General features: G+C 37.8%; 4 protein-coding genes across 4 annotated transcripts; all 4 read left to right on the top strand.

Moving 5' to 3' along the window:
- Positions 1–84: 84 nt before the first annotated feature.
- EAF02_004832 (uncharacterized protein) lies at positions 85–634 on the top strand (the record flags this gene model as incomplete). The annotated part of the gene is made up of 3 exons (XM_038900880.1): positions 85–143; positions 169–341; positions 462–634. The coding sequence occupies 3 exons, from the start codon at positions 85–87 to the stop codon at positions 632–634; spliced, it is 405 nt and encodes a 134-aa protein (XP_038759392.1).
- A 439-nt stretch (positions 635–1,073) lies between these two features.
- On the top strand, positions 1,074–2,422 carry EAF02_004831 (uncharacterized protein; the record flags this gene model as incomplete). Its single annotated transcript, XM_038900879.1, has 4 exons — positions 1,074–1,235; positions 1,297–1,335; positions 1,398–1,491; positions 1,548–2,422. 4 exons carry the CDS (start codon positions 1,074–1,076, stop codon positions 2,420–2,422), a joined length of 1,170 nt encoding a protein of 389 aa, XP_038759391.1.
- A 1,472-nt stretch (positions 2,423–3,894) lies between these two features.
- On the top strand, positions 3,895–4,369 carry EAF02_004830 (uncharacterized protein; the record flags this gene model as incomplete). Its single annotated transcript, XM_038900878.1, has 2 exons — positions 3,895–4,014; positions 4,163–4,369. 2 exons carry the CDS (start codon positions 3,895–3,897, stop codon positions 4,367–4,369), a joined length of 327 nt encoding a protein of 108 aa, XP_038759390.1.
- Positions 4,370–8,852: 4,483 nt separating this feature from the next.
- EAF02_004829 (uncharacterized protein) lies at positions 8,853–12,009 on the top strand. The gene is made up of 5 exons (XM_038900877.1): positions 8,853–9,635; positions 9,695–9,759; positions 9,818–9,975; positions 10,035–10,461; positions 10,601–12,009. The coding sequence occupies exons 1-5, from the start codon at positions 9,561–9,563 to the stop codon at positions 11,319–11,321; spliced, it is 1,446 nt and encodes a 481-aa protein (XP_038759389.1). The 5' UTR covers positions 8,853–9,560; the 3' UTR covers positions 11,322–12,009.
- The last annotated feature ends 11,996 nt before the right edge of the window (positions 12,010–24,005 follow it).

Below are 24,005 nucleotides of genomic sequence, written 5' to 3'. Positions count from 1 at the left end.
AGCATATATGTGTTTATGAGGAAAGTTGGGTTTAACTTTCTAACGTCTATTTGGTTGTGCGAACATAAATGTAGTGTCGAAATGATGTCGAGGGTTGGAATGAAGGAAAAGTCGGAGGCTGAGTTGAAAAGTCGGATGGTCAGGTGTAATACATTCATGGAAGCAAAGGGCAGACTGGAATCCGTTTCGCGGCCAAGGAGGCAATGGCGGTACGAGATCAGTAGAAGATGAAGTTAACACTGGGAAGCGTGGCCAGAACACGTCTCGTGGTGGAAGAATGGAAGTGGTGGTGGAGACTTGTAGTATAATCAGATCAATCATGAAACATGATGACACAGCCGGTATGACAGTATACCATTACAATAATCTTCAAATCGATTTTCTCCTGTCACATCATTGACAATCGCTCTCAAAATCCACTAACTCGGGTTGTAATATTCCGCCGGAAATATACATACCAGATGCATCGGACACTGCTCGGCGCTTCCACTCAAATGCCCCACTCCTTCTACCACAGAGGGCGATATCCGCGCTAGTGATCGACGGTTGTGGTCATGGAAAACCCAATCATGAACTATTCAATCGGGGACAAAACGCAAGGCTGAAAAGATGCCGTGAGATTTCGGAGATGTAACGGGAAGGGTCCAATTTTTTTTCCCCCAATCTAAACGTCAAGAATCAGATTACAGAAGATTGGAGACTGCGCGGAGATGCAGGTTGGGATGGAAAAGTTTTCTTCTGTGGATGGATTTTGCGATGGTAGATTGTTGGTGTGGAGACTTGTAGATGTGGATGGGATGGGTGGGCTGATGGGTTGGATGGCGAGAATGGGAGGGGAAGTTTGGAGGAGGGGTGGAGGGGTGGAGGGGTGAAGGGGTATGTATATCTTGGGGATGTTTTTTCCGTGTATTTGAGTGTTCTTTTCTTTCTTTCCTTTTTTCCGCTTGGAAGGAAAATTGAAATTACAAGGAGGTTTTTGGGAATTGCGAAGACCTTGAGTTCTTGATACGGGAATTTTGTCAATTCTAAGTTCGTAGACCTGTACGCAGTTTAAGTAGAGTCGAATGCTAATAATGGTTGCATCACAAGATATTGCCAAGCGGGATGTATCTTCGATGAGGACCGGGGGAGAGAAAAATGGTGACAATAATGCGGCGGAAGAATTGAGAGATCTGGAATCAGATGCCGAGTCTGTGGATACTAAAGCTGGGTCTATTTGGACGATTATGGGATCTGTAAGTTTTATATCTATAGGGCATTAGTTGAGGAGATGATTGTATTGATGATCATACCTAGGCAATGGCAAACTATTCAGATGGATATCAACAGGGCTTGGTAAGTTTTCTTTTCTTTCTCTTCGGTATTCCATGTTTAAACTGCATTTCTAACACAAATAGGCCTCAAGTACAAATGTCGTATTCAATCACCTCCTCGGCACCAAAATCTACACTTCCACAATCCAAACCCGAATTTCCAATGCCCTACTCATCGGTTCCGTAATCGGCATCCTCATTCTCGGTTACACATCCGATAAATTTTCCCGCAAGGGCGGCATGCTCTTTACATCCGCCCTCGTGATCATCGGATCTCTCCTCTCAACGCTTGCATTGCAAGTCCAGCCCTCCTCACACATGCTCTGGTACCTCACCATCGCCCGCGGCATCGCCGGCGTGGGCGTTTGGAAGGCGAATATCCGTCCTCCGCCGCCGCGGCGCTCGAAGGCTCCGCCGATTCCTTCGATGCGCAAAGAGGTCCCATCCAAGTCTTCATCTCGACCCTGATGGCCACAACCGGTTCTCCCACCTGCACCCTCGTCTATCTCCTCGCGCTGCTTGCCTCGCACAACAATCTCACCGTCGCCTTCCACGCCATCTACAGCATAAGCACCCTCCTCCCGCTCGTCGTCATGCTCGTCCGTCTGCGCATGACGGACGGGAAACTCTTCCGCGCATCGAATTTCCGCACACGGCCTACACCCTGGCGTTTCGTGCTGCGCACCTACGGGCTTCGTGCTCTGGGCACCAGCACCGCCTTCTTCCTCTACGATTTCGTCAATTTTCCAAATAGCATCATGAGCGCCGCCATTATCAACGGGCTCGTGCCCGGGAAAAATATCCGCACCGTCGCCATCTGGCAGTTTGTCCTCGCCATCTTCCCCATTCCGGGGGTGCTGCTGGGTATGTGGCTCGTGAACCGCATCGGACGCAAATGGACTGGCATTCTCGGGTTTGCGGGCTACATCTTCTTGGGATTTATCATCGGGGGATGTTATGGGAGACTGACGACGGCGGAAAATCTCCCCGCGTTCATCGTGCTGTATGGACTCTTTGCGAGTCTGGGACACATGGGACCCGGTGCCACGATTGGGTTGATGAGCGCGGAGAGTTTCCCGACTGCGATTAGGGGTTGGGGTATGGGGTGAGTGCGGGGTTTGAAAGGCGGGCGCGGCGGTGGGGACGCAGGTTTTTACGCCGATTCAGGAGGCGGGCGGGAAGAGTAGTACGTTTTTTGTGGCGGGGGGTTGTGGGGGTGTTGGGTGGGGTGATTGTTTATTGGTTTTGCCCGAGGGGAGGGGGTGTGGATTTGAGGGAGATGGATGAGGAATGTGAGAGGGGATGAAGGAGAGGTGAGAGATTAGTAGACTGGGATGGATTTGGAATAGAGGAAGCTTGAGAATTGTGTGGCTGGGATAAAACACGGTTGATAGTATAATGTAATCTGTCTGTTTGCCATGATATGATTATCTCGCCACAAACACATTCACCTCTTCATACTACTTCTCAAAACTAACACTCATCACCTGAAATATACACACACATCACTACCTACCCAACTCAACAATTCATAAATAAACATAGCAAATATAATCCCAACAATCATATGTATTTCAAAGTATAACAAAAACATCTCCCATTACATACATACATACATACATACATACATACATACATACATACATACATACATACATACATACATACATACATACATACATACATACATACATACCTATGCAATACAATCTCCATCCCACAAAGAACAAGTATCAACAATCAGCACAGAAAGGGAAACCCACCACAAGGAAAAAATCATTCATTCTCCCCCCCCCCCCCAAAAAAAGACAAAACAAAAACAAAAAAACAAAACCCCAAGAACTCATCCCCAATCTTTTCATAGTGCGTGCGCGTATAGAAAAATAAAAATAAAAAATAAACTAATTAGTATACATCCATTAGCATCAAATGCACCATTCATTCGCATCTTTCATCTTTTATCTTTTGAGCATTTTTATAACTAACCTTGGAATCATGAATAATTAATCCATCACAAACTACCTACCTCGTACGTATGTATACGAATGAATGAATAATTAAGTACTTCTCAAATCTCTAAACGATTAATTTAAACGTGACAGATAACCTTACTCTCTTCTCAGATTTCAAGGAGGGAGAGAGAGAGAGAGAATGAGAAGAACCCCATTTTCTCACGCGATTCAATAACTCAAGAGATATAAATATAAATTTCTTCATAAAAGAACAGCTTGATTTGAGATCGGACAAGGCAAGAAGAAGAAACGGGAACATTCTCAAATACAAGGTTGTCTATAAGCAGTACTAACTTGGAATATCATAGTGAGTGCTAGAAATTTTACATATCACCACCATTTAAATAGCGACGTAGTCATCTGCGGCTCCTCAGCACTCGAACAGATCGGCGGCGTGAAATTCATCATCCGTGCCAGAAGCACCGCACCACGACGATCGTTTCGACGCTCACGCAGGTCCCTACCCCCACAGCCACAATATACAATGCTACAGTCTAAGACTCTGCATGCGAGGGCGTCGCGCCGAACTTGAGTGGAAAGTCCATCACGTGTCCGCCTGTAGATTGGAAATGGACCGTCCATCTCCCATATGGGGCACGCCAAACAGCGAATCTTATCCCATGGCGGATTGCGGAAAGGCTTTTTCGATAATGTGCGCGGATGCTGTGGCGTCATTACCGATTAGAGATGTACGAAAACGGGGGACAATGATGTGGATATCTATACACGATTCTACTCCAATGTCGAGGAAGTCTTTTTTCTTTTCCTTTTGCTATTGCGTACTCCAGCTAATCGTCCTGCAGATGCGAATATTGAGATCTCCAAGATGCGTTCCAGGCGGCCAATGGGGACACGGGAGAATTGGAAAGTATCCGTGAAGCGTGTGAAGAAATCAATCCCTTTGAGAGCGGCTCCGAAGGTGCTGTCGAGGGAGTAGAGGCGATTATTGAGGGGACTGCCGTTGCTTTGAGAGTCGACTCATTGTTAATAACGAATAGGAGCATGGAAATATTGAGAAATAAAGTACACACTCGAGAACTTTAACAAAAGGGTTCACAGGAGCTTCGATGATTTTTTCGACAATGTAAAAATTCAATGTAGTATACGCATGTTACATACTGATTGATGATTAACGATAGTGTATTTATAATTTGTCGATGTACAAGACAATGGGTCCATCTGCTCCATATCTTTCGTGTATGCGCGTTATCAACAGCAAATGTCCTTCTTCAACTTCAAAGACTAATAAATCGAAGCGAAGAGCGAGGAAACTGTAGAAGTATTTTTTTTTAAATCACATACTAGCACTCAACATCTAGGAAGAAGAATTCATTCAAAGGGAGAGTAAGAAGGTACAAAATCAAATTGATGGTCACATTGTAACATTATACCCAAGAATAGCATCGCCACACAAGATCTTGTAACGGTGAGATAGAGTGAAAAAGCGAATGAATATCTGATTGACACACATAATGAGATCATATGAACAAAAAGCCAAGCCAAAATCAACCAATTTCTGGACATGAGCCAAACGCAATCAGCCTTTTGATTCCTAGGGCTTGGTCACAGAGATACACAGGATGGAGTTCTGTATCACGTGTGGCGTGGTGAGGGGTGAGATCACAAGGTATCTAAGTCTTCGTCTCAACATGTGCAGTGGAACCTGATGAAGGAAAACAAAAGGAAGTAATCTTCAAGAGAAAGACACAGATTGTGATATGATCTGATGAAATTTCACAGCGTAGACAAGGCAAGCATTTTAGAGATGGAGAAAAGAGGTGAGCAGTAGAGTAAACCATTCATTCACCCCATTAACTTCTCGGATCAACTCTAAGAATTGGAGCACTTGATCCAATGAAAGACAATCAAAGAAGGGTTATTGGTGAGTATCGATTACAATAATAATAACAAAATAAAAACAACAAATATAAGATTGTAGATAAAACTCTGAGCTGATATTTCGTTTAAGCCTTGTACCATTGTGGCGTGACACCAAACTCAAAAGTACTCATCTACTTTCTAAAAATTTCATGGAATCAATGAGTTTGTACAACAATAAGACCACTCATATTCAAGCAAATCATGGCAGCTGGCTTGCTTATGGGCGTACGGTAAGAAGCTCCTTGGCGATACCTTAACACTAAACCCTTACCTACACATGCGCGATGAATCTCGTGTTAATTCATGAGATCTTGTGGGGTTGACACTTCTTTCTGGCTGAAGCTTTTGAACTATCACTTGAAAGGACACGCTCAAAGATTTTGTGACTCGATATTTTTCGGTCAGAGATATTCGGAGTATTACACAGTTCAAGTACTCTTATCTCGGTCAAATATTTCCCCAAGGCTGGTTGGTAGAGCGGCTCAAAGATTCCCAAATGGAAGGACCCCGGCCGTTTTAAAATCATTCAGTTCGGAATGGATGGTTAGGGAGCGGATACAAAGGCAAATGGATGAATGAATGGCATGTTAATAGCTTTAGTTTCAAGTGAATCGAACCACTAAAGTTTAGTTCAACTGTTTCAGGGGAATTGCCCATGCGTAAGAGGCGTAGAATGTTTTTTTTTCTTTCAAGTATAGAATCATCCAGTGTCTTGAAACTAGTACCTTTGTGATGTAAAAGTTCCCGTTCGTTTAAGGTTGATGGTTCATTGTTGATGATCCGTAGTGGATATTGTTTGAAAATTTGATCGTCCCTCGATGTAGTATGTAGTATTCGCACGTAGGGTATGTATTCGTATGTATATGCAGATACATGTGGTGCGATGTTTATAATTCGGGAGAATACACCGAGGAAATGATGCGCCAAGGAGGCAGAGTTACTTTTCACACGTTTCAGCTATCGATTTGATAGATGAATTGAACCGGTCCAAATTTTAACGTCTCTTGGAAGTGATGATGATGAATGAATGAATGGATGGGTGGGTGGATGAATGGATAGATGGACGAACGATTGAATGGTACGTCTAAATTGTACCATCAAGCTTTACCTACCATTCTGGTCCAATATCTTCATGTGCGAGGGTCTCTTAGGTCTTCCCTTCCAAAGCTTCCAAAGAGATACTCCTCGACTAGAATGATTCTGGCGTAGCTTTTCAATGTTTGAGATCGTGTAGATGAAATGTCTAAGATGATCTAATCACGACGTTATTCACAAGCGCCGTGGAGTGTTGATAGATGCATGCAATGGGATTCCAAACAAGGAATCATCGATCTTCTAGAAAGCGACCGTTTTGGTAAGTTTTGAGGAGAAATGAGATCCGATCCAATCCAATCCGATCGCCATCATCAGCATCATGGTTTCCATATGTGCCTCCTCAGGTAGGTATTCCGTAGGTAGCTGGAGGTACTAGATCTGTTGTCTGTGCTGTATTGGGTATTGACTTTTGATTTAGATTGTTAACAAGCCTTGGATCAACCAACCGGATCCACTGATAAAATTACCCACCTTACCCAGACCCCTAGTCGAAATCCATTGATTTTCGAACCCAAAGAGCCCCACTCTACACTTGTCATTTATAGATGTCGGCCGAACCAGACCCAATGGAGAAAGACGGCGCAATGTGAGAATGGATGTGAGAATGGATGTGAGAATTACGCACACTTCTCATCTCGCCAGATTCTTCGCCCGCTCGTTCGTTACGATAAGAAGAATGAATACAAAGCGTCATGTTATCTCTTTCATCATGTCATGGAAAGTAGAAAGGGAAAATGAGGAGAAGGATGCTGATATGGTAAATGATATTGAGCAATGTAGGTAGGAATAGTAATACATAGGAAGATGGTGATTTTAATGCTATCATTGAATAGCTGACTCCTGACTCTCTCCTGTATAACATAACATACTTTGTTTGTACTTTTGGCGTCGTCCCCGTAAGATCTTACAATAAAATGCTATACGGCTCCTACAAAATACAGTGAGCCTCGCTTCCATCTGCCGTGGAACCACAAGGCTGTGACTTTAAGGAATGCTACATACCTAGGTAGTACTCGAAAGTGTGTCGTATATTAAGATTACATTGGTATTGTTAGTCGGAATAGGAGGAGGAATAGGAGGAGGAATAGGAGGAGTAATAGTAGTGGTATGGGTATTGGTAGTGATACAACATGAGAAAGCAAAAATCATCTGGGCAAAATTGACGGAATGAATTATACCCCATTTGCTGAGTTAAACCTTCGATCGGCATTTTGGTCCTCTTCATAGGTAGTCCCAACTCTATACTCCAGTTTTTCCATAAAGCAACAAAAACGAGTGTCAGGTAGATTTGTGAATCTGGAAATCTGGAAATCGGTCAATCCGTCAATCCGTCAATCCGTCAATCCTCCACAAGCCTTCCCCATTCATCCACAAATCAATGTTTGCATGCATCCATTCCATCTCTTGAGAGGAGGCTCGAGGATAGATAGGTAGGTACTGGGTGTACTCCGTGTTAAATTTCCATGGCCCTGAAGACCTACCTAGCAGTGCTACAGATTAAAGATATTAAAGATATTGGCACATTTCTTTCAAGGCTGATACTTTCTTTTCCACTATACCTTGGCGAGCCACCCATGAAAGCTTCTTTGCTGACCTCGGGACTTCGGGAACTAATCCAATGTAGAAAGTTAGAAGAGAGTTCAGAGCCCTTTCACGTGGGGAACACCAAAGACCACCAATCACATGGAATACCACCGTCGGATCTTCTTATCTCGTGCTAACCGGATAAGGAACTACCTTGATCAACCCCTGCATTGGATACATGCTTTTTGATAGGTCAAGACAGGATCATTTAACCCCTGTCTATCTTTTATCTTTGTATATTCCGTAGCTACAGGAAGTGTATGTATGTGTGTGTGTGGAAGAAGGATAGGCGGAAAATGGATACTGCACACGGATTGAAGAAGGAATGGGCCAAGGAATCCGTCTTTTCTTTCTTCTCTTTCGATAGAGGTAGAGGTAGAGGTAGAGGTAGAGAGATAGCGACGGGTGACTGATGGAACAAAGTAAGAAGAGATTCCAAGATCAATATGATAAGAAGAAATAATGTCCGAATTTCTCATATTAAGTTTCAACAAACGCTCCTCAATATCGGAATCACCATCCAGATATAGCAATGGGCCAGCTGAATGGGGCAAGCTGCCGATATCTTCTCCCATCTTCTTCCCTCTTTTCACATGTTACTGGAGCCCAAAGAGGATAAGGAACTTTTCTGACGATGACCCAAATCAACAGATCAACCATTGGTCCTTGTGTGGACTCTCGAGGTACGTCGTAATAATATAATAATAATATCAATGACCAGGTACGAGCGATGCAAAAGAAAAAAGACGAATCAGATGGCTATTTTAAATCGCAGCATCGAGTCATCTTTTTCTTCCTTTCTTTTAGTGGAATCATGGATCCTTCTTTGGAGCAACATAACGGGTTCCTTGTCATGATACACCTCTACATCTTCTCATCTGCACGTACAGGCTCCAGCTTCGGATAAGGTTGAATGTAAGCATGGCATGACATGGGATACTAGTAGCTTTGTCTGGGCTGTGATACCTGGGTAGCTTTATTATTACTTTGCCTGCAAATTGAACCTTTCTTTGATTGGATTGGATTGGGTTGGATTGGATTGGATTGGATGTGATTGGAATCCATAAAACTATTTCCCTTCCCCCTCCTCCTCATCTTCTTCCTTTTTTCCGTTGCGGTACTTCCCTCCAGTGGTGTCGAAAGAAAAGAAGAAAAAAAAGGTAACTTGAGTGTGATCAGTGATTAATCAATATCACTCCTCACTCATTTTGTCCCATCTTCACTCATCTCTCACATTCACCCAAAGCTTCCTTCACACACGTTGGACATACCCGACTACCTAGATAACGAACCAAAATTCACCAACAAGGTCCAACACAAGCCTCTCTCACCTTTGCAACTCTTCACCATAATCTCTTTATATAATTATAATTCTTTGCCGACTTCGCCCGTTATCTTTCCATTGAATCCTCGCAGCCCTATTCAGAGCCTAGTACCTTATCCGACTTCGGCCATCTTGGTATAATACTCTTTACTATCTACAACATTCCTCTTCTTCCTTTTGCACCCCGACTTCCTCTCACCTCCATAACCTTTCGATCTGTGAGCTTCTTTGCTAGCTACGACAACCAATCCCTCTCTTCTTTGATGATCTATTAGTCAGATCTGAAGACAACTACACCTCACTTGCTCAAGTAGAGTTATCAATTTTGGACTGAGGTCAAGCGTATTCAAGATGGTTGTTGAATACAATGGGACAAATGCGGCGGGGGGTGATTCATTGACTGAGGATCTCAACATCTTTTATGATGTAAGTCTATGTATACAAAACTCCGCAAATGAAACCTCAAAACTAACCAAGTGTAACAGGCTGGTGACATTGCTTGGATGATCACTTCCACTGCTTTGGTCTTGCTCATGATTCCTGGTGTCGGGTATGTACTTCCAAAAGATGCATGCCTGTACCACAGACTAATCTTTTCATCTTCACAGTTTCTTCTATTCCGGTCTGGCTCGTAGAAAGTCTGCCTTATCATTGATTTGGCTTTCAATCATGGCTACCGCAGTAGTTTCTTTCCAATGGTTCTTCTGGGGTTACTCTCTCGCCTTCTCTCACAGCGCTGGAAAATATATCGGTGATCTGGAAAATAGTGAGTACACCTTCTAGAACATGGTATCACAGTAAAGACTAACCACTCGATTCGAATAGTCGGCTTCCGAAATGTCCTTGGAGCACCATCTGTTGGTTCCACCAAAATTCCCGATCTCATGTTCGCCGTCTACCAGGGTATGTTCGCCGCCATCACGGTAGCTCTCGCAGTTGGTGCCGTCGCAGAACGTGGTCGCATGCTTCCAACCATTGTTTTCATGTTCGTTTGGTCAACCATCATCTACGATCCAATTGCTTGCTGGACCTGGAACGCTTCTGGATGGGTTTTCAAGATGGGTGGTCTCGACTTTGCTGGTGGAACTCCTGTGCATATTTCTTCGGGTTGCGCAGCTCTCGCATACAGTATCATGTTGGGCAAACGTCGTGGACATGGTACTCACGAATTGAATTACCGCCCGCACAACGTTACACACATTGTTATTGGAACCGTTTTCCTATGGGTTGGATGGTTTGGTTTCAATGCTGGGTATGTTTGATCCAACCTTTTTTGCTACTCACATCTTGTGTGATGAAACATGCAACTTTACTTGAAGTTTCATTGCACATGACTTGAAGAAGAATAAACTTTTTAGACAAAGAACTAACACTTGTATTTTTTTTTTTAGTTCCGCTCTTGCAGCTAACATGCGTGCTGTTATGGCCGCAGTCGTTACCAACTTGGCTGCCTGTGTTGGTGGTATCACATGGTGTGTCCTCGATTACCGTCTTGAGCGGAAATGGTCTACCGTCGGTTTCTGCTCGGGTGTTATTGCTGGTCTCGTCGCTATCACTCCAGGATCTGGTTTCGTTCCTGCTTGGGCTTCCATCATCTATGGCGTTGTCGGAGCTGCCGGTGCCAATTATGCTACCAAACTCAAGTTCGTCCTCGGTGTCGATGATGCTCTCGATATCTTCGCCGAACACGCCGTTGGTGGACTCATCGGAAATATCCTCACTGCTTTCTTTGCTGCTGATTACATAGCTCATCTTGATGGTTTTACCGAGATTCCAGGTGGATGGCTTAACCGAAACTGGGTCCAACTCGGATACCAACTTGCCGATTCTGTTTCCGGTGGTGTTTACTCCTTTGTCGGAACGTGCATTATTCTCTTCATCATGAACCTCATCCCAGGTCTCTCCCTCCGCGCTACCGAAGAAGCTGAAATTCTTGGTATCGATGATGCTGAGATCGGTGAGTTCGCTTACGATTACGTTGAGCTTACTCGTGAGGTCTTAAACGATACATCCGAGACTGGAAGCAGATACTCTGGTCGCGATACCGCTACCACTCCTTCTCCTCATCATGAGAAGGAAGCTAGACATTCCGCTCAAGACATGGAAGCTTAAATTATCAACTTTGATAATTAGCTTCAGTGTTTAGCCTTCTTTGTCTTTCGTCTTTCGTCTTTTTGGGCGTACAGCGACTTCGCATAGACATGGTCTTGATCAATCATGATTAATGATCCGTAATTTTATTTTCCTTTCTGTTTGACCTACTTCTTCGCCATGATATCAAATTCAATGTTTATTTTTTTCCAACCCAAGAAAGCTAGCAACTCACTCGAGATACCACATTTTTTTCTTTTTCTTCAATGTTTTTTTCTTTGATGTATGAAACTGAGGTTTACTTACGGCATACATCTGTACAGTGACTATACATGCAACTTTTGCGTGTAGTTTCTGACTTTTTGTATTTATTGACCATTGAATGGATGGTGAAAAAGTTGGTTACGGGAGGGAGGAGTGAGGGCTTTTTTTCTTGTGTGGTGTTCCTTTTTTTAAATCTCGATTCGGAATCTGATTTGTATGTACCGTAGCAGACAATGATGAGGAAATTGAGATCAAATGATATTAAATTATTTGTAATGAATTTTTGGAAGCATGTGATTGTATTTGAATATGTGAATTTGATGATGGAATTCAATTGGGTTCTCCATTTTGGTGAGGATCGGAAGTGGAAGTGATGATACGAGGAGGAATATCGATGGATGAATAACGCAACACGGGAAAATGAAACGAAACTCGGAACAATACATGACATAACAAAACAAAACAACTTGGTCTCTTTGAATTTATATGTGTAGGTAGGTATATATGTATAAGCATTTAATGAAGAATAACCAGAGTAATTTTAAACCCCCCTAGACAATGGATCTTAGAACGTTTGTCTTACGCTATTTTATTACGTGATGGTAATGGGGTTTCCGGGGGAGGCAGGGTGGGTATCTTGGGGTATGTATGGGTGGATGGATGGATGGATGGATGGATGGATGGATGGATGGATGGATGGATGGATGGATGGATGGATGGATGGATGGATGGATGGATGGATGGATGGATGGATGGATGGATGGATACTTGAGAAGAGAGAAAGAAATGCGGGAAAGTATAGTATTCTGAGAGTGAGGCAAAGAGATCTAGAAGTTGAGTTGGGTTGAGATGAGGAGATGAGGGGGCGGTTTGGTAATGGAGATGGATGGATATTAGTTTATGGATGATTGTTTTGTATTGGGTATTGAGTATTGGGTGTTGAGTATTGGGTATTGGGTATTGAGTATGGAATATCGATTTGGGAAATGGAATTTGAAATGGAATTGGGAATGGGAATGCAATTTGAAATGGAAAGAGACGTCATTTGCATGCTAAGTAGGTGTGTAGATACCTAGTATGTACGGACCAGTGATTGAAGAATGATTGAAGAATAAACCAGATGAGTATCTATCTATCTATCTATCTATTTATACAAATAAATAGATATTTGAAATATATATGTATTAATATTAATACTATAAGATTATCTACCAGCCTATCATCTCGCCTATCTATCTATCCATCTATTTCTTGCTATATCATATTTATTGATATTCAGTATAGTATAGCATGGAATAGGTAGGTGTATATGATATATGATATTCATAGTGTTTGTTTGTATTGAGATCAAGAAATGAGAGGGAGGTAGGTAGGTGGGTAGATATCAGATAGATGAATCATAACGGGGGTGATATTAACGTGGTTTAACAGTGGCTCGGCCATATCAGTGGGTCGGCCACTTTAAAATACATATAAAATCAGCCTTTTTCAATATTCATATTTTAATTATCAATCATTATTTTTGAAAAAGAAAAGAATATTAAATAATAATAAAAAATCAGTTATTCAAAGTAATAATTTTTTTTTTCAAATAATTCTTTTCGATTTCAAAAAAAATCAAAATTGTCATGATTTTCGTTACAAAAAAGCTTTTTTTTATAATAACTATTTTAAAAATTCTAATTTATTGAAACTAATTAGATTTTTATAATCTATATATAATCAAATATTTAATATTAGATTTTTAGAAAATTATATCAATAAATAAAGAAAGTGCACGGTTGTGCACAGACGTATTTTGTATGTAAAAATGATGGCCGACTTACTGATATGGCCTGTCACAGCGCCAACTACATGATCTGTAATTGCCTTTGTGCCTCAAATACAGAATACTAGCGCGCCCTATTTCCTATAAGTAGGGCTTCACTCTTCCATAGCTCTTCTACCTTTATAATACAATATAAGTCTTTACCTGTATTATAACAATTTGTATTATTATCAAATAAACTATTATAGCTTTATTTCCCATTTTATTTCCAAAATCCTATTAACATCTTATCCCGATTATACTTGTGACGATTGCATCATTTAGAATACTAAGGTGAAGAGCTAGAAGAGCTCTTCGGAAGGAAGTGGTAATATACAGGATTGTGGATCACATAAGGACCTAGCCGATCCACTAATATAACAGGATCGTTATACTACCCCCCCCCTTCTGAAAAGCTTGCCCTCAAGTATATTAATAGTATTCTAAATACGGTTTTCCAATCTAACTATATTATAATCTATATTCTCTATTACTATTAATATCTGATTTATAGTTTTAATATTAGTTTTAATGTTGTTTATAATATAATTCATAGTGTTATCGATTGCTTTGCGGAAGTATACGTTTTGCGGTTTCATTGTTTTTGTAAGAAAGGCTTTAAAATCAATAAGAAAAGGTTTTGAGAATTATTGAAAAATAAAATAAGCAAAAGAAAGGAGATCTGTTTGAAATGTATTTCTTATCAGTAATATTGATAAAGCAATGGAAGTATTGGTGGAATACAAATTGGTTTGATAAATCAATTGAATAAGCTGTTTTGTTATAATATTGATTGTATGAGTATATTGATATTTCGAATTGATTAGTTCCTGTAGTTTGTGTATTAGGTTTAGGATTTTCAGATTTATTGTTGATAAAATAAGAAGATTCTAAATGATATAATAATAAAATATCAGTTTGTCGATGGGTGAGGTCCGCAGAAACGGAGCTAGGAAAAGGTCTTGATTAGAGATTGTATAAATGGTTGTATCGGGGGAGTAAGTATGGAAGGTAATAGGTATTTAGTAAGCAGGCTAGCAATAGAAAGCTTTGCAGGAGTAATCAAGAGCTTAAAAAATTTATATAATTTTAATATAATATAACGATTGTATTATTTAGAATACTAAGGTGAAAAGCTAGAAGAGCTTTTTGGAAGGAAGTAGTAATATATAGGATTGTGGATCATGTGAGGATCTAGCCGATCCACTAATATGACAGGATCGTCACAATACTGATCATATCTATCATTAATCCATTGTATACTTTATTACCAATATTTTGAATCTCAAAAAACGTCAAAGATAAATAAACAAGTATTTACACTAGAAACGCCTATATCTAGTTTACCTCTATAATTCCTTTTTTTGAATTACATTTTCAATTCTACCAAAACCGATATCTCTTTCTTTATAGATCTATTCAATAATCTAAATACTATACACTTCACTACTACTCAAACTGTATTTGAATCAATTAAATCGATTATAAACTCATTACAAACCCAAATTATTATTACTCAAATTCAAGTCATTGATATTCAATTAAAGATTATCGAATTGAAAAACATAATTAAGATATTGAAGATTATTATTTATAATAATTTACAAGCTTCACTTTATTACAAATATCTTATTATTTCCAAAAAGTTTAATAATAATAAACAAAATATCATAAAGTATTAAGATTAATATATAATTTTTTATAATATAATCAATCACTACTTAATCACAAATTACAAAAATGAATCAAAATTTCAGAAAATCATATTTCTTGTTAATCTACTTTCTGACTCTACTTATACAAACAATTAGATACATTTTGATATAATTACAAACAATATATATAATTCCAATCTTTAGCTCTCTAAATAATACATTATAATAAATATCTAATATAAATTAAACAAATAATACCAGATTCTAAATCTTTTACACAAAGCTTCTATAAATTATAATAAATATAAAATGAAGAAAACCCTATTTAATAATTTTATTATCGAATTTAAATAACTCACTATCAAATATAAAAAGATTATTAAATAATAAGTTGTCAATCTTAAACTCAAAGTCTTATAAAAACTAATTAATATTTTAATTAATTATTCCAATAAACTTTTTGCTACCAATATCAATATATAAATAATCTAATAACAAGATATCTATAATGATTTAAAGAAAAAGATTTATTTTGATAATCAATATAAAAACCAAAATATTAATTTCAATAATCAAAAAAAATCTAATAAAAAAAAGCCTACTATCATTACTATAATATCTATACCTAATTCCTTTAGAAATCCTATATAACTGAATACTATTCACCAAGGCCAGCAACCCTTATTACATTACAATAAAGAATAATATTTAAATCTTAACCTCTACCTTTATTACAAAAAATCCAATCATATCAAATTTAATTATAAAGAAAAGCAATACAACAATACAAAATATAATATCAATTCAGGAATTATACAATACTCTGATTGTTCCTCTACTACAAACTAATACACTCCGAATATTTATTGTTTTCCTATTACTGATTATTATTACAACCTCGAACCCTATTACAACGCTTATAGTCCTATTTACTAGAATACATTCCCACCTACTAATCGTTTCCTGATTGTTATAATACTATTTCGATATACCTCTCTAATCCTTACTAATAGCAAAAATCTGGGTGGATTTATCGAAGGCTTTATATATTTAGATGATAGCGGAAATTCAATTTCCCAATCAAGTATATGTAACGATTGTATTATTTAGAATACTAAGGTGAAGAACTAGAAGAGCTCTTCGGAAGGAAATGGTAATATACAGGATTATGGATTACGTGAGAACCTAGCCGATCTACTAATATGACAGCAAGTCTATCTTTAAGTATATCAAATATAATTTCAATGAATAAAGAAAAAGCTGAGCTACTATACTTAAAGATTCATTTTTTTTTATCAATTTCATGATATATATATATAGACTCGATTCAATCTTATAATACCATGATACTGTCAATGTGCGGTTGTGAGCGATTTATCGCACCGCCGAGCGCATCGGGTTGCAATCCAATCGTTCCAATGATAACAATGACGACTATATCGATAACTGAAGCGAGTAGAGATGGCGATATATAGTTTATCTACAAAGCAATAACCAATCAATTCTATAAGGAGAACGGAAAGCGATAAGTAACCCTAAAGATTGCGAACGCGATTGATATGTGTATTAAAACTCTAAGCAAAATGGAACTGAGCTATGCCGATATATTAAGATCTGTATGTATCGATAGTATAATCAAGATTATAAGATAAGCCAGATCTATACAAAGAATTCCTATACTAATCATAAGAGCAATCCTAAAGGGAATTGTTAAATCCTATACTGATATACTCAAGACTGGGGGGGCGCCTCAGGTATTGAAAAGTACTAAGGCGAGTATGCTTAAAACAATGGAGATAATACAGGAGTATGAACAATGGAAGCAAAACAATTGTATAATCCTTATAAAGATGGGAAGTGGGTAATAGATAATTGCTAATAACTCTTTCGAATTGTGATTAAAGATTATAAAAACAATTCCTAAATTAAGACTCGAACTGATCTTTTCACTTTATTACAACAGGATGGGGTGAACCCTGGAATACAAGATATTAGAGGAATGCAAGAACCTTTTGCAAAACGAAAATCGTATACAGCTAATCATCGTATTTGGTGTGAATAATGTTCAAGCTGTAGAGATCTGGTATAACTATATTGTACTTTAGATTCTTCACAATACACTGAGTACGTTCACAATACTCTCAGATATAATTATTTGAGAAGAGATCAAGGTATAGGTAGGAGAGGAACTAATATAATACAGAGTCTCTAAGTACAGGGTGAACCCTTTTATAAAAAAGGCCAACTGGATTGTTAGTTTTAAGAAGATAGTAAAACCATTTTGGTTATTTAATGTTAGTGAATACTCGAAGCCCTTTGATAGATTGTAATACTCTCAACCACAACAGTACTCCAACGGGTGCTAGTTATACTATAACCTGTATGTGTGTTATTGCCCGGCTCGTTGTTTTAGGTACAGCAAATTGATTGCTAAATATATTGATAAAAAGATCTATAAGTAATACCAAAACAATGCTCAATATACAGAATGCCTAGAATCCTTCCGATCTATATATAGCAACTGCCCAGCGGTACCACGATCAGTTAATAGAAAACTGATCAGGCTTATCTATTAACAAGTAAGAGAAGTCAGGACCATTAATTGAAGAGAGATTCAGGAAATATGTAAGAGAAAGGCATTTGCTTTAATACTAGCCAAACAGCTTCAAGTGGTTATCCCCAGACCCCTTGTATCGGGGGTTTGCATTATTGTTTATAAGAACGAATAGCAATTGGTGAACTAATCATTCAAACAGGCTTGATTAGGGGAGGGCTTCTCCAATAATCTGATTCACATTCTGGGCTGTAATTCTTTGCGTTATGTTAATAAAGGGGTAAACTATAATGTAGCAATTATAATTGAAAAAGTCTTTTCACTTTCCGATTCTGAAATGAATAAGGGGAATGAATTAAACACTGATGAAACTGTTATTATCCTTGTATAAATTGTACAATCAATGTGAATTTAATAGGGGAAAGGGGGTTTACAATTGTATAGACAAATGTAAAGTGCGAACACTTCAATTATATTATCTTTTTATAGATTATTGAAGAGGCTGATATGGATATCATCTGTGTCCAAGAATCCTGATTGTACGATAACTCGGCAACCCAAAATCATACTATATATAACCGATATTAGCCAATTAATATCTAAGAAGTAGCTGATAGCCCTGAGTATAAGCCATAAGTAATTATTTATATATAAAAAGAAGGCAATTTGAAGATCAAACAAATAAAGCAAATCGAAAACAGAAACCTACTTTGAATCAATATTAACAGGTACTTGATTCTCAATATCTATTACGCCCTACTTGATCTGCTAATAATAGAATATATACTTGAACTAGAGATCGCCCTAGGGATTGATATAATTATCGAAAATGACTTCAATGCTAAGTATAATCTGTAGGAACCCGAAATAGCAATTGCTAATCAAAGTGATATGCTTGTACAATAAACTATCAAACAGGGAATGGAGTATATCGGGACTCCTGATGCCCCTACGTATACGAGGGGATACGTTCTGGACCTAACCTTTTCCAATCTGATCATTGCTATGATAGTGATCGATGATAATCTATACAGCAGCTTCGATCATGCCACTCAAGTCATTACTATCTTGAACAGAGGAATCTCTAAATACAAGCAAATGCACATCCGGATATACGATTTAGATTTACTCTGTCTAGTAGATATAATAGCCAATCACTTAGCAAACCTCCAGAACCCGGATCTCCGATCTACCTACAATGTCGATAGACTGATTACTAGATTTATAAGTGTATTGAGTGTCTTTGTAATAGCTGTAAGGCAGAAAGGCTGTAAATCCTATCGATTATCCCCGTAATAAATCAATAAGTATAAGGAGGTATACTGAATATATACACAAACCAGGAGAACTGGAACTGCTGACAGAATAGCAATTACCCAGCAGGACCTACAGAGGGTCGTGCGAGCATCGAAATGAGCCTATTGAACTAAGCACTTGAACAATATACAGAATGATTAGGAACTATACAAAGTCATAAACTGATATAAGCTGACCCTAGAAGCAGGCCTCAAGGCCTCTCCTTTAGTGATCGAAGGCTAGAAGATTATTGATATCAGGGAAAAAGCCGAAGCACTCTTTATAACAGTATTCGATTATTTCAAAGTATCGGATAATCTATAGCATGACTCTTTATAGGAATAGGGCTGTCAGACAATCTTATTATAGAAAAGAACGATTATCGTAAAGGAAATAGAAAAATATGTAATAGGAGTTAGGAATACATTATCTGAAGTCGATCGGGTAACCGTTTGTTTCCTTAAGGTATGCTGGCCTAGTATGAAGAGTATAATACATGAGATTTTCGTAGCCTGCCTTAAGCTCAACTATTATCCTAATGAGTGGAAACTTGTTGAAATAGTTATACTGCCTAAGATTAATAAGAAGAACAGAACATCCCCGAGATTGTAAAGGCTGATTACATTGATATTGTATATTGGAAAAGGACTAGAAAGGTATATCGCTAATCAAATTGTATAAATAGCTATAAGATACAATATTATCAGCCCTCAGTATTATAGAGCATTACCGAAAAAAGCCGGTATTGATCTTATAGCTGTCTTTACTTATAATACTGAGCTTACTTTAACAACTAGCAAAATGATCACACTAGTAATAATAGATATATAAAACGTTTATAATACACTCCTTAAAAGACAGCTCCTACAATATATAAAGAAGCAGGGTTGGCCTATAATGCTTTTGCAACTTATTGATTCATTCCTGACTGGGAGATATATGCGTATAAGGCTTAAGGGGATTACAATACAGGATTTCCTGATCGCATGTGGTACCCCCTAGGGATTGCCACTTTCCCCTATTCTATATACCCTCTATTTTACTGAGCTTCTTAATCAAGATAGAGTATAGTGTTTCGGATATGCTAATAATATAGCTATATATCATACATCTAAGGACCTATTCACGAATATATATATACTCTACCAAACCATTTGATACATTTTATGATGGGGAGATTAGAATAAGGTCTTTTTCGCTTTAGAAAAGTTTGAGCTATTTTATATATCGAGGAAGTATAAAATTGCAAATCCGATTATAAGGATAAATCGGGATCTAGTTATTATGCTAATCTTTTTAGGGCTTATCAATAAAGTATAATCGATCTTATACTAGCTTGGTATCTTTTTTGATTAATACTTAACATTCCTATAGTATGTCAAAACACATATCGCGAAAGCTATGTGTATTGTATCCCACATCCGATCAATAGCTTATACAGTCTATGGACTATCTGTAGCCTATTTGTGAAAAGCGATTATTATCTGTATACTCCCTATTGCCCTTTTCGATTCTGAAGTATAGTTTGATGAGCTATACAAATAACACCCAAATGCAGACTATATTTTGATCAATACCAGAATCAAGAAATACATCGATCTAGTTAGCAAGACGATTTATAGTGTGGTACGGGGAGCTTTATCTGTCTACAAGACAATCCCGACGACCACACTTCTTGTAAAAGCTGGTCTCCCAGTTGAAATTGTTATATTAGAGCAAGCCAGACTGAGATTCGTGTTTTGGCTTCAAACAGTGGATGCACAATATCTACTTGTAAATCAATTAAAGCTATATATTAGAAAGAGAGGATAAGGTATAGATACTCTGAAAGATCCCAATACAAAACTGCAAAGAATAGAACGGGCGATTCCTGTTACTGAGTGTTCTAGACTCTTATAGCCTCACTTCTCTTCTGAGTGCTATATCGATCCAATGAATGGTATGGATAAAAAGAATGCCGCAAAAGTATTCAAGGAATAATAGGATTTAATCCCCCAAGAAAACTATTCTATATTTTCAGATAGGTCTGAACAATACAATGAATACGGTTATCGCGTAGGGTATGGCTTTGTAATCTATTACAACAAGCAACAGATCGATAGCAGCTATAGCTGTATATATAAATAGTCATATGTTTTTGACATTGAGGCGATCAGCGTGTAGCAGGGACTAGAATGCCTTCTGAGCATTATTGATTGCTTCTATCAGGGACGAATATGGCTATGTATTGATAGCACCTCAGTAATCTGGGGAATATGAGGAAGCGCCGCTGCCTCCTTTCAATGAATATACTATAAGTGTCATCAAGCGATGTAATATTACAATATTGTAATCAAATGGTCCCCTAGGTATACTAAGATTGAGGGCAACGAGGCAGCCGATCACCTTGTTGATCAGGGCACGGCTGGGCCGCTTGATCCTAGCCTATCCTGCCTTCCCATAATCAACAGCTCCTGTTCTATCCTACATGCCAAATATCGACGCTCCGAGAACAGATAATAAAAGGAAAAAAGGGGCCTGATCTCTGAAATATACAATGCATAGAAACCAATATATAATATCTCGAAGCTAGAAAGCCTTAAGCTTTCTTGCAGGGTATTATACAAACTTATAGCAATGCGGATTGGATATAGTGACTTTGCAGCCTATTATATTAGATTCAATTATGAAAATAGCACAAATATTTGTATATGCGGGATTGAGAAAAGCTCATTGTATTTCTTTTAATATTCAATCAATAATTAGATGCATAGCGATTGGTTGCTTATACCAAATCGACTTCGATTCGAATGGGATGTGATAGCATATATCAACCGCATCCTGCAAATACAATATAGCTTTACTGATCTTCTCGCTAGATCCAGATTCTATACTAGGATATACTCAAACTACACAAAACTACACGAATTCCAATCTACTCCAATACCCCAAGGATAAACTCTCCACTTCAATCAACCTAAGATCCACACTGAATAGCTATAAGTATTCCGAGTACTCTCCTGATTGATAGCGATTGATTTGATTATCTGCCGATACCTGGATGGTATACAAAACAAGGCTCTCTGAAATAGAACTACAAACCCTTAGACAGAACAGCCGCAGGATTGCCATAAGCAATACTGAACGGGGGAATATTAAAGGCAACAAGCTTCTGATTAGTTAACATTACATTACTATAAGCAGCTGGAACACTAACGGCCTGTAGGCCCGCTTCTTAGTATATCTAGAATACCCTTTGGGAGGTCAGATATTAGATGTTAATCACTATAAATAAATAAATAAATAAATACTAATATGACAGGATCGTTACACTACCCCCCCCTTCTGAAAAGCTCGCCCTCGAGTATATTAATAGTATTCTAAATATAGTTCTCTAATCCAATTATATTATAATCTATATTCTCTATTATTATTAATATCTGGTTTATAATTCCAATACTAATTCTAATATTGCTTATAATATAATTCGTAGTATTATTAATCACTTTGCGGAAATATATATTTTGCGATTTCATTGTTTTTGCAAAAAAGGCTTTGAAATCAATAAAAGAAGGTTTCGAGAATTGTTGAAAGATAAAATAAGCGAAAGAAAGGAGATTCACTTAAAATGTATTTCTTGTTGATAGTATTGATGGAGTGACAAAAGTGTTGATAGAATGTAGATTGGTTTGATAGATTAATTGAATAAGCTGTTTTGTTGTGGTATTGATTATGTGAGTGTATTGATATTTCGAATCGATTAGTTCCTGTAGTTTATGTGTTAGGTTTAGGATTTTCGGATTTATTATTAATAGCATAAGGAGATTTAAATGATATAATAGTAAAATATTAGTTTATCGGTGGGTGAAGTCTATGGGAGTGGAATTAGGAAAAGGTTTTGATTAAAGGTTATACGAATGATTGTATCGGGGGAGCGGGTGTGGAAGGTAGTAGGTATTCGATAAGCAGGTTAGTAATAGAAAGCTTTGCAGAAGCAATCAAGAGTTTAAAAAATTTATATGACTTTAGTATAATGTGACGATTGTATTATTTAGAATACTAAGGTGAAGAGCTAGAAGAGCTCTTCGGAAGGAAGTGGTAATATACAGGATTGTGGATTACATGAGAACCTAGCCGATCCATTAATATGACAGGATCGTTACAGTATATTAAAAACTAACCTCGATTCATAATTGTAAATCAAGATTCTTTATAGAAAGTTGCCTTTATGAATTAAGAAATCAATTATATTTAGAAATCCTTTATATCTTAAAACAATAAATAGCAAATCTCTTAAAATCTCAATGGAAATTTTCCTTATGTTTAATATAATTATTCTACTTATTGGTTTAGTAGATAGTAAAGCCGTGGGATATGAGTTTATAGATAAAAACCCTCATATCCAAGCTTAGTATTCCTATACATCCCCTCCCTACTACCTACAACCTGTTACTTGTAGACGGAAGGACTTCTGATATTCTATTTCAATATGTATTATTAGATTTATGGATTAATAATTATAAAGAAATTGGCTTATTCTATATTATTAATCTTTCCAACACGAACTTTATAATCCTCGGTTTTTTATGGCTTCAGTGTTATAACCCTATCATTAATTGGACAACAATAATTCTTAAGTTTATATTTATGTATTACTCCAAATATTACTATTCAATTAACTCTACTGCAACTATCATCCTTGATTGTAACAATATACCACCCCAGCAAATACAGCACTCAATCTAATATCATATATATTTATTAGGAAATCTATTTTGAAATCTACTTCAAAGAAATCTACCTCAACCTCATATCGTGCCTTTGCCGAAGAAATTATCGACAAAAGTCTCCAGACTCCTTTCTTCTCATCCCAAAATTAATCGATATTTTTGGAATACAATTCTTTAACTCTAGCTATAAAGAAGAATATTGATAGAAACCTTTACAATATAAATTCTGCTAATCTAATACCACCCGACTCAAACCGTTGCTACACTTACCAAATCAATAGAAAAACAGAGACCTGTGCCAAGATGATATCAAACCGGCCGATCCTGAAACTAGCCCTAGTGCGGATTATTGTAGGCTTTAGGATATATAAAAGATCATTACAAAACCAAAACGTTTTACCCCCATTGAACCCCCTATCG

Source organism: Botrytis sinoallii, assembly GCF_014898435.1.
Source record: "Botrytis sinoallii strain Bc 23 chromosome Unknown BSIN_007, whole genome shotgun sequence".
NCBI lineage: Eukaryota > Fungi > Ascomycota > Leotiomycetes > Helotiales > Sclerotiniaceae > Botrytis > Botrytis sinoallii.
Note: the sequence above shows the minus strand (reverse complement) of the source record. Positions and strands in the feature narration are given on the sequence as shown.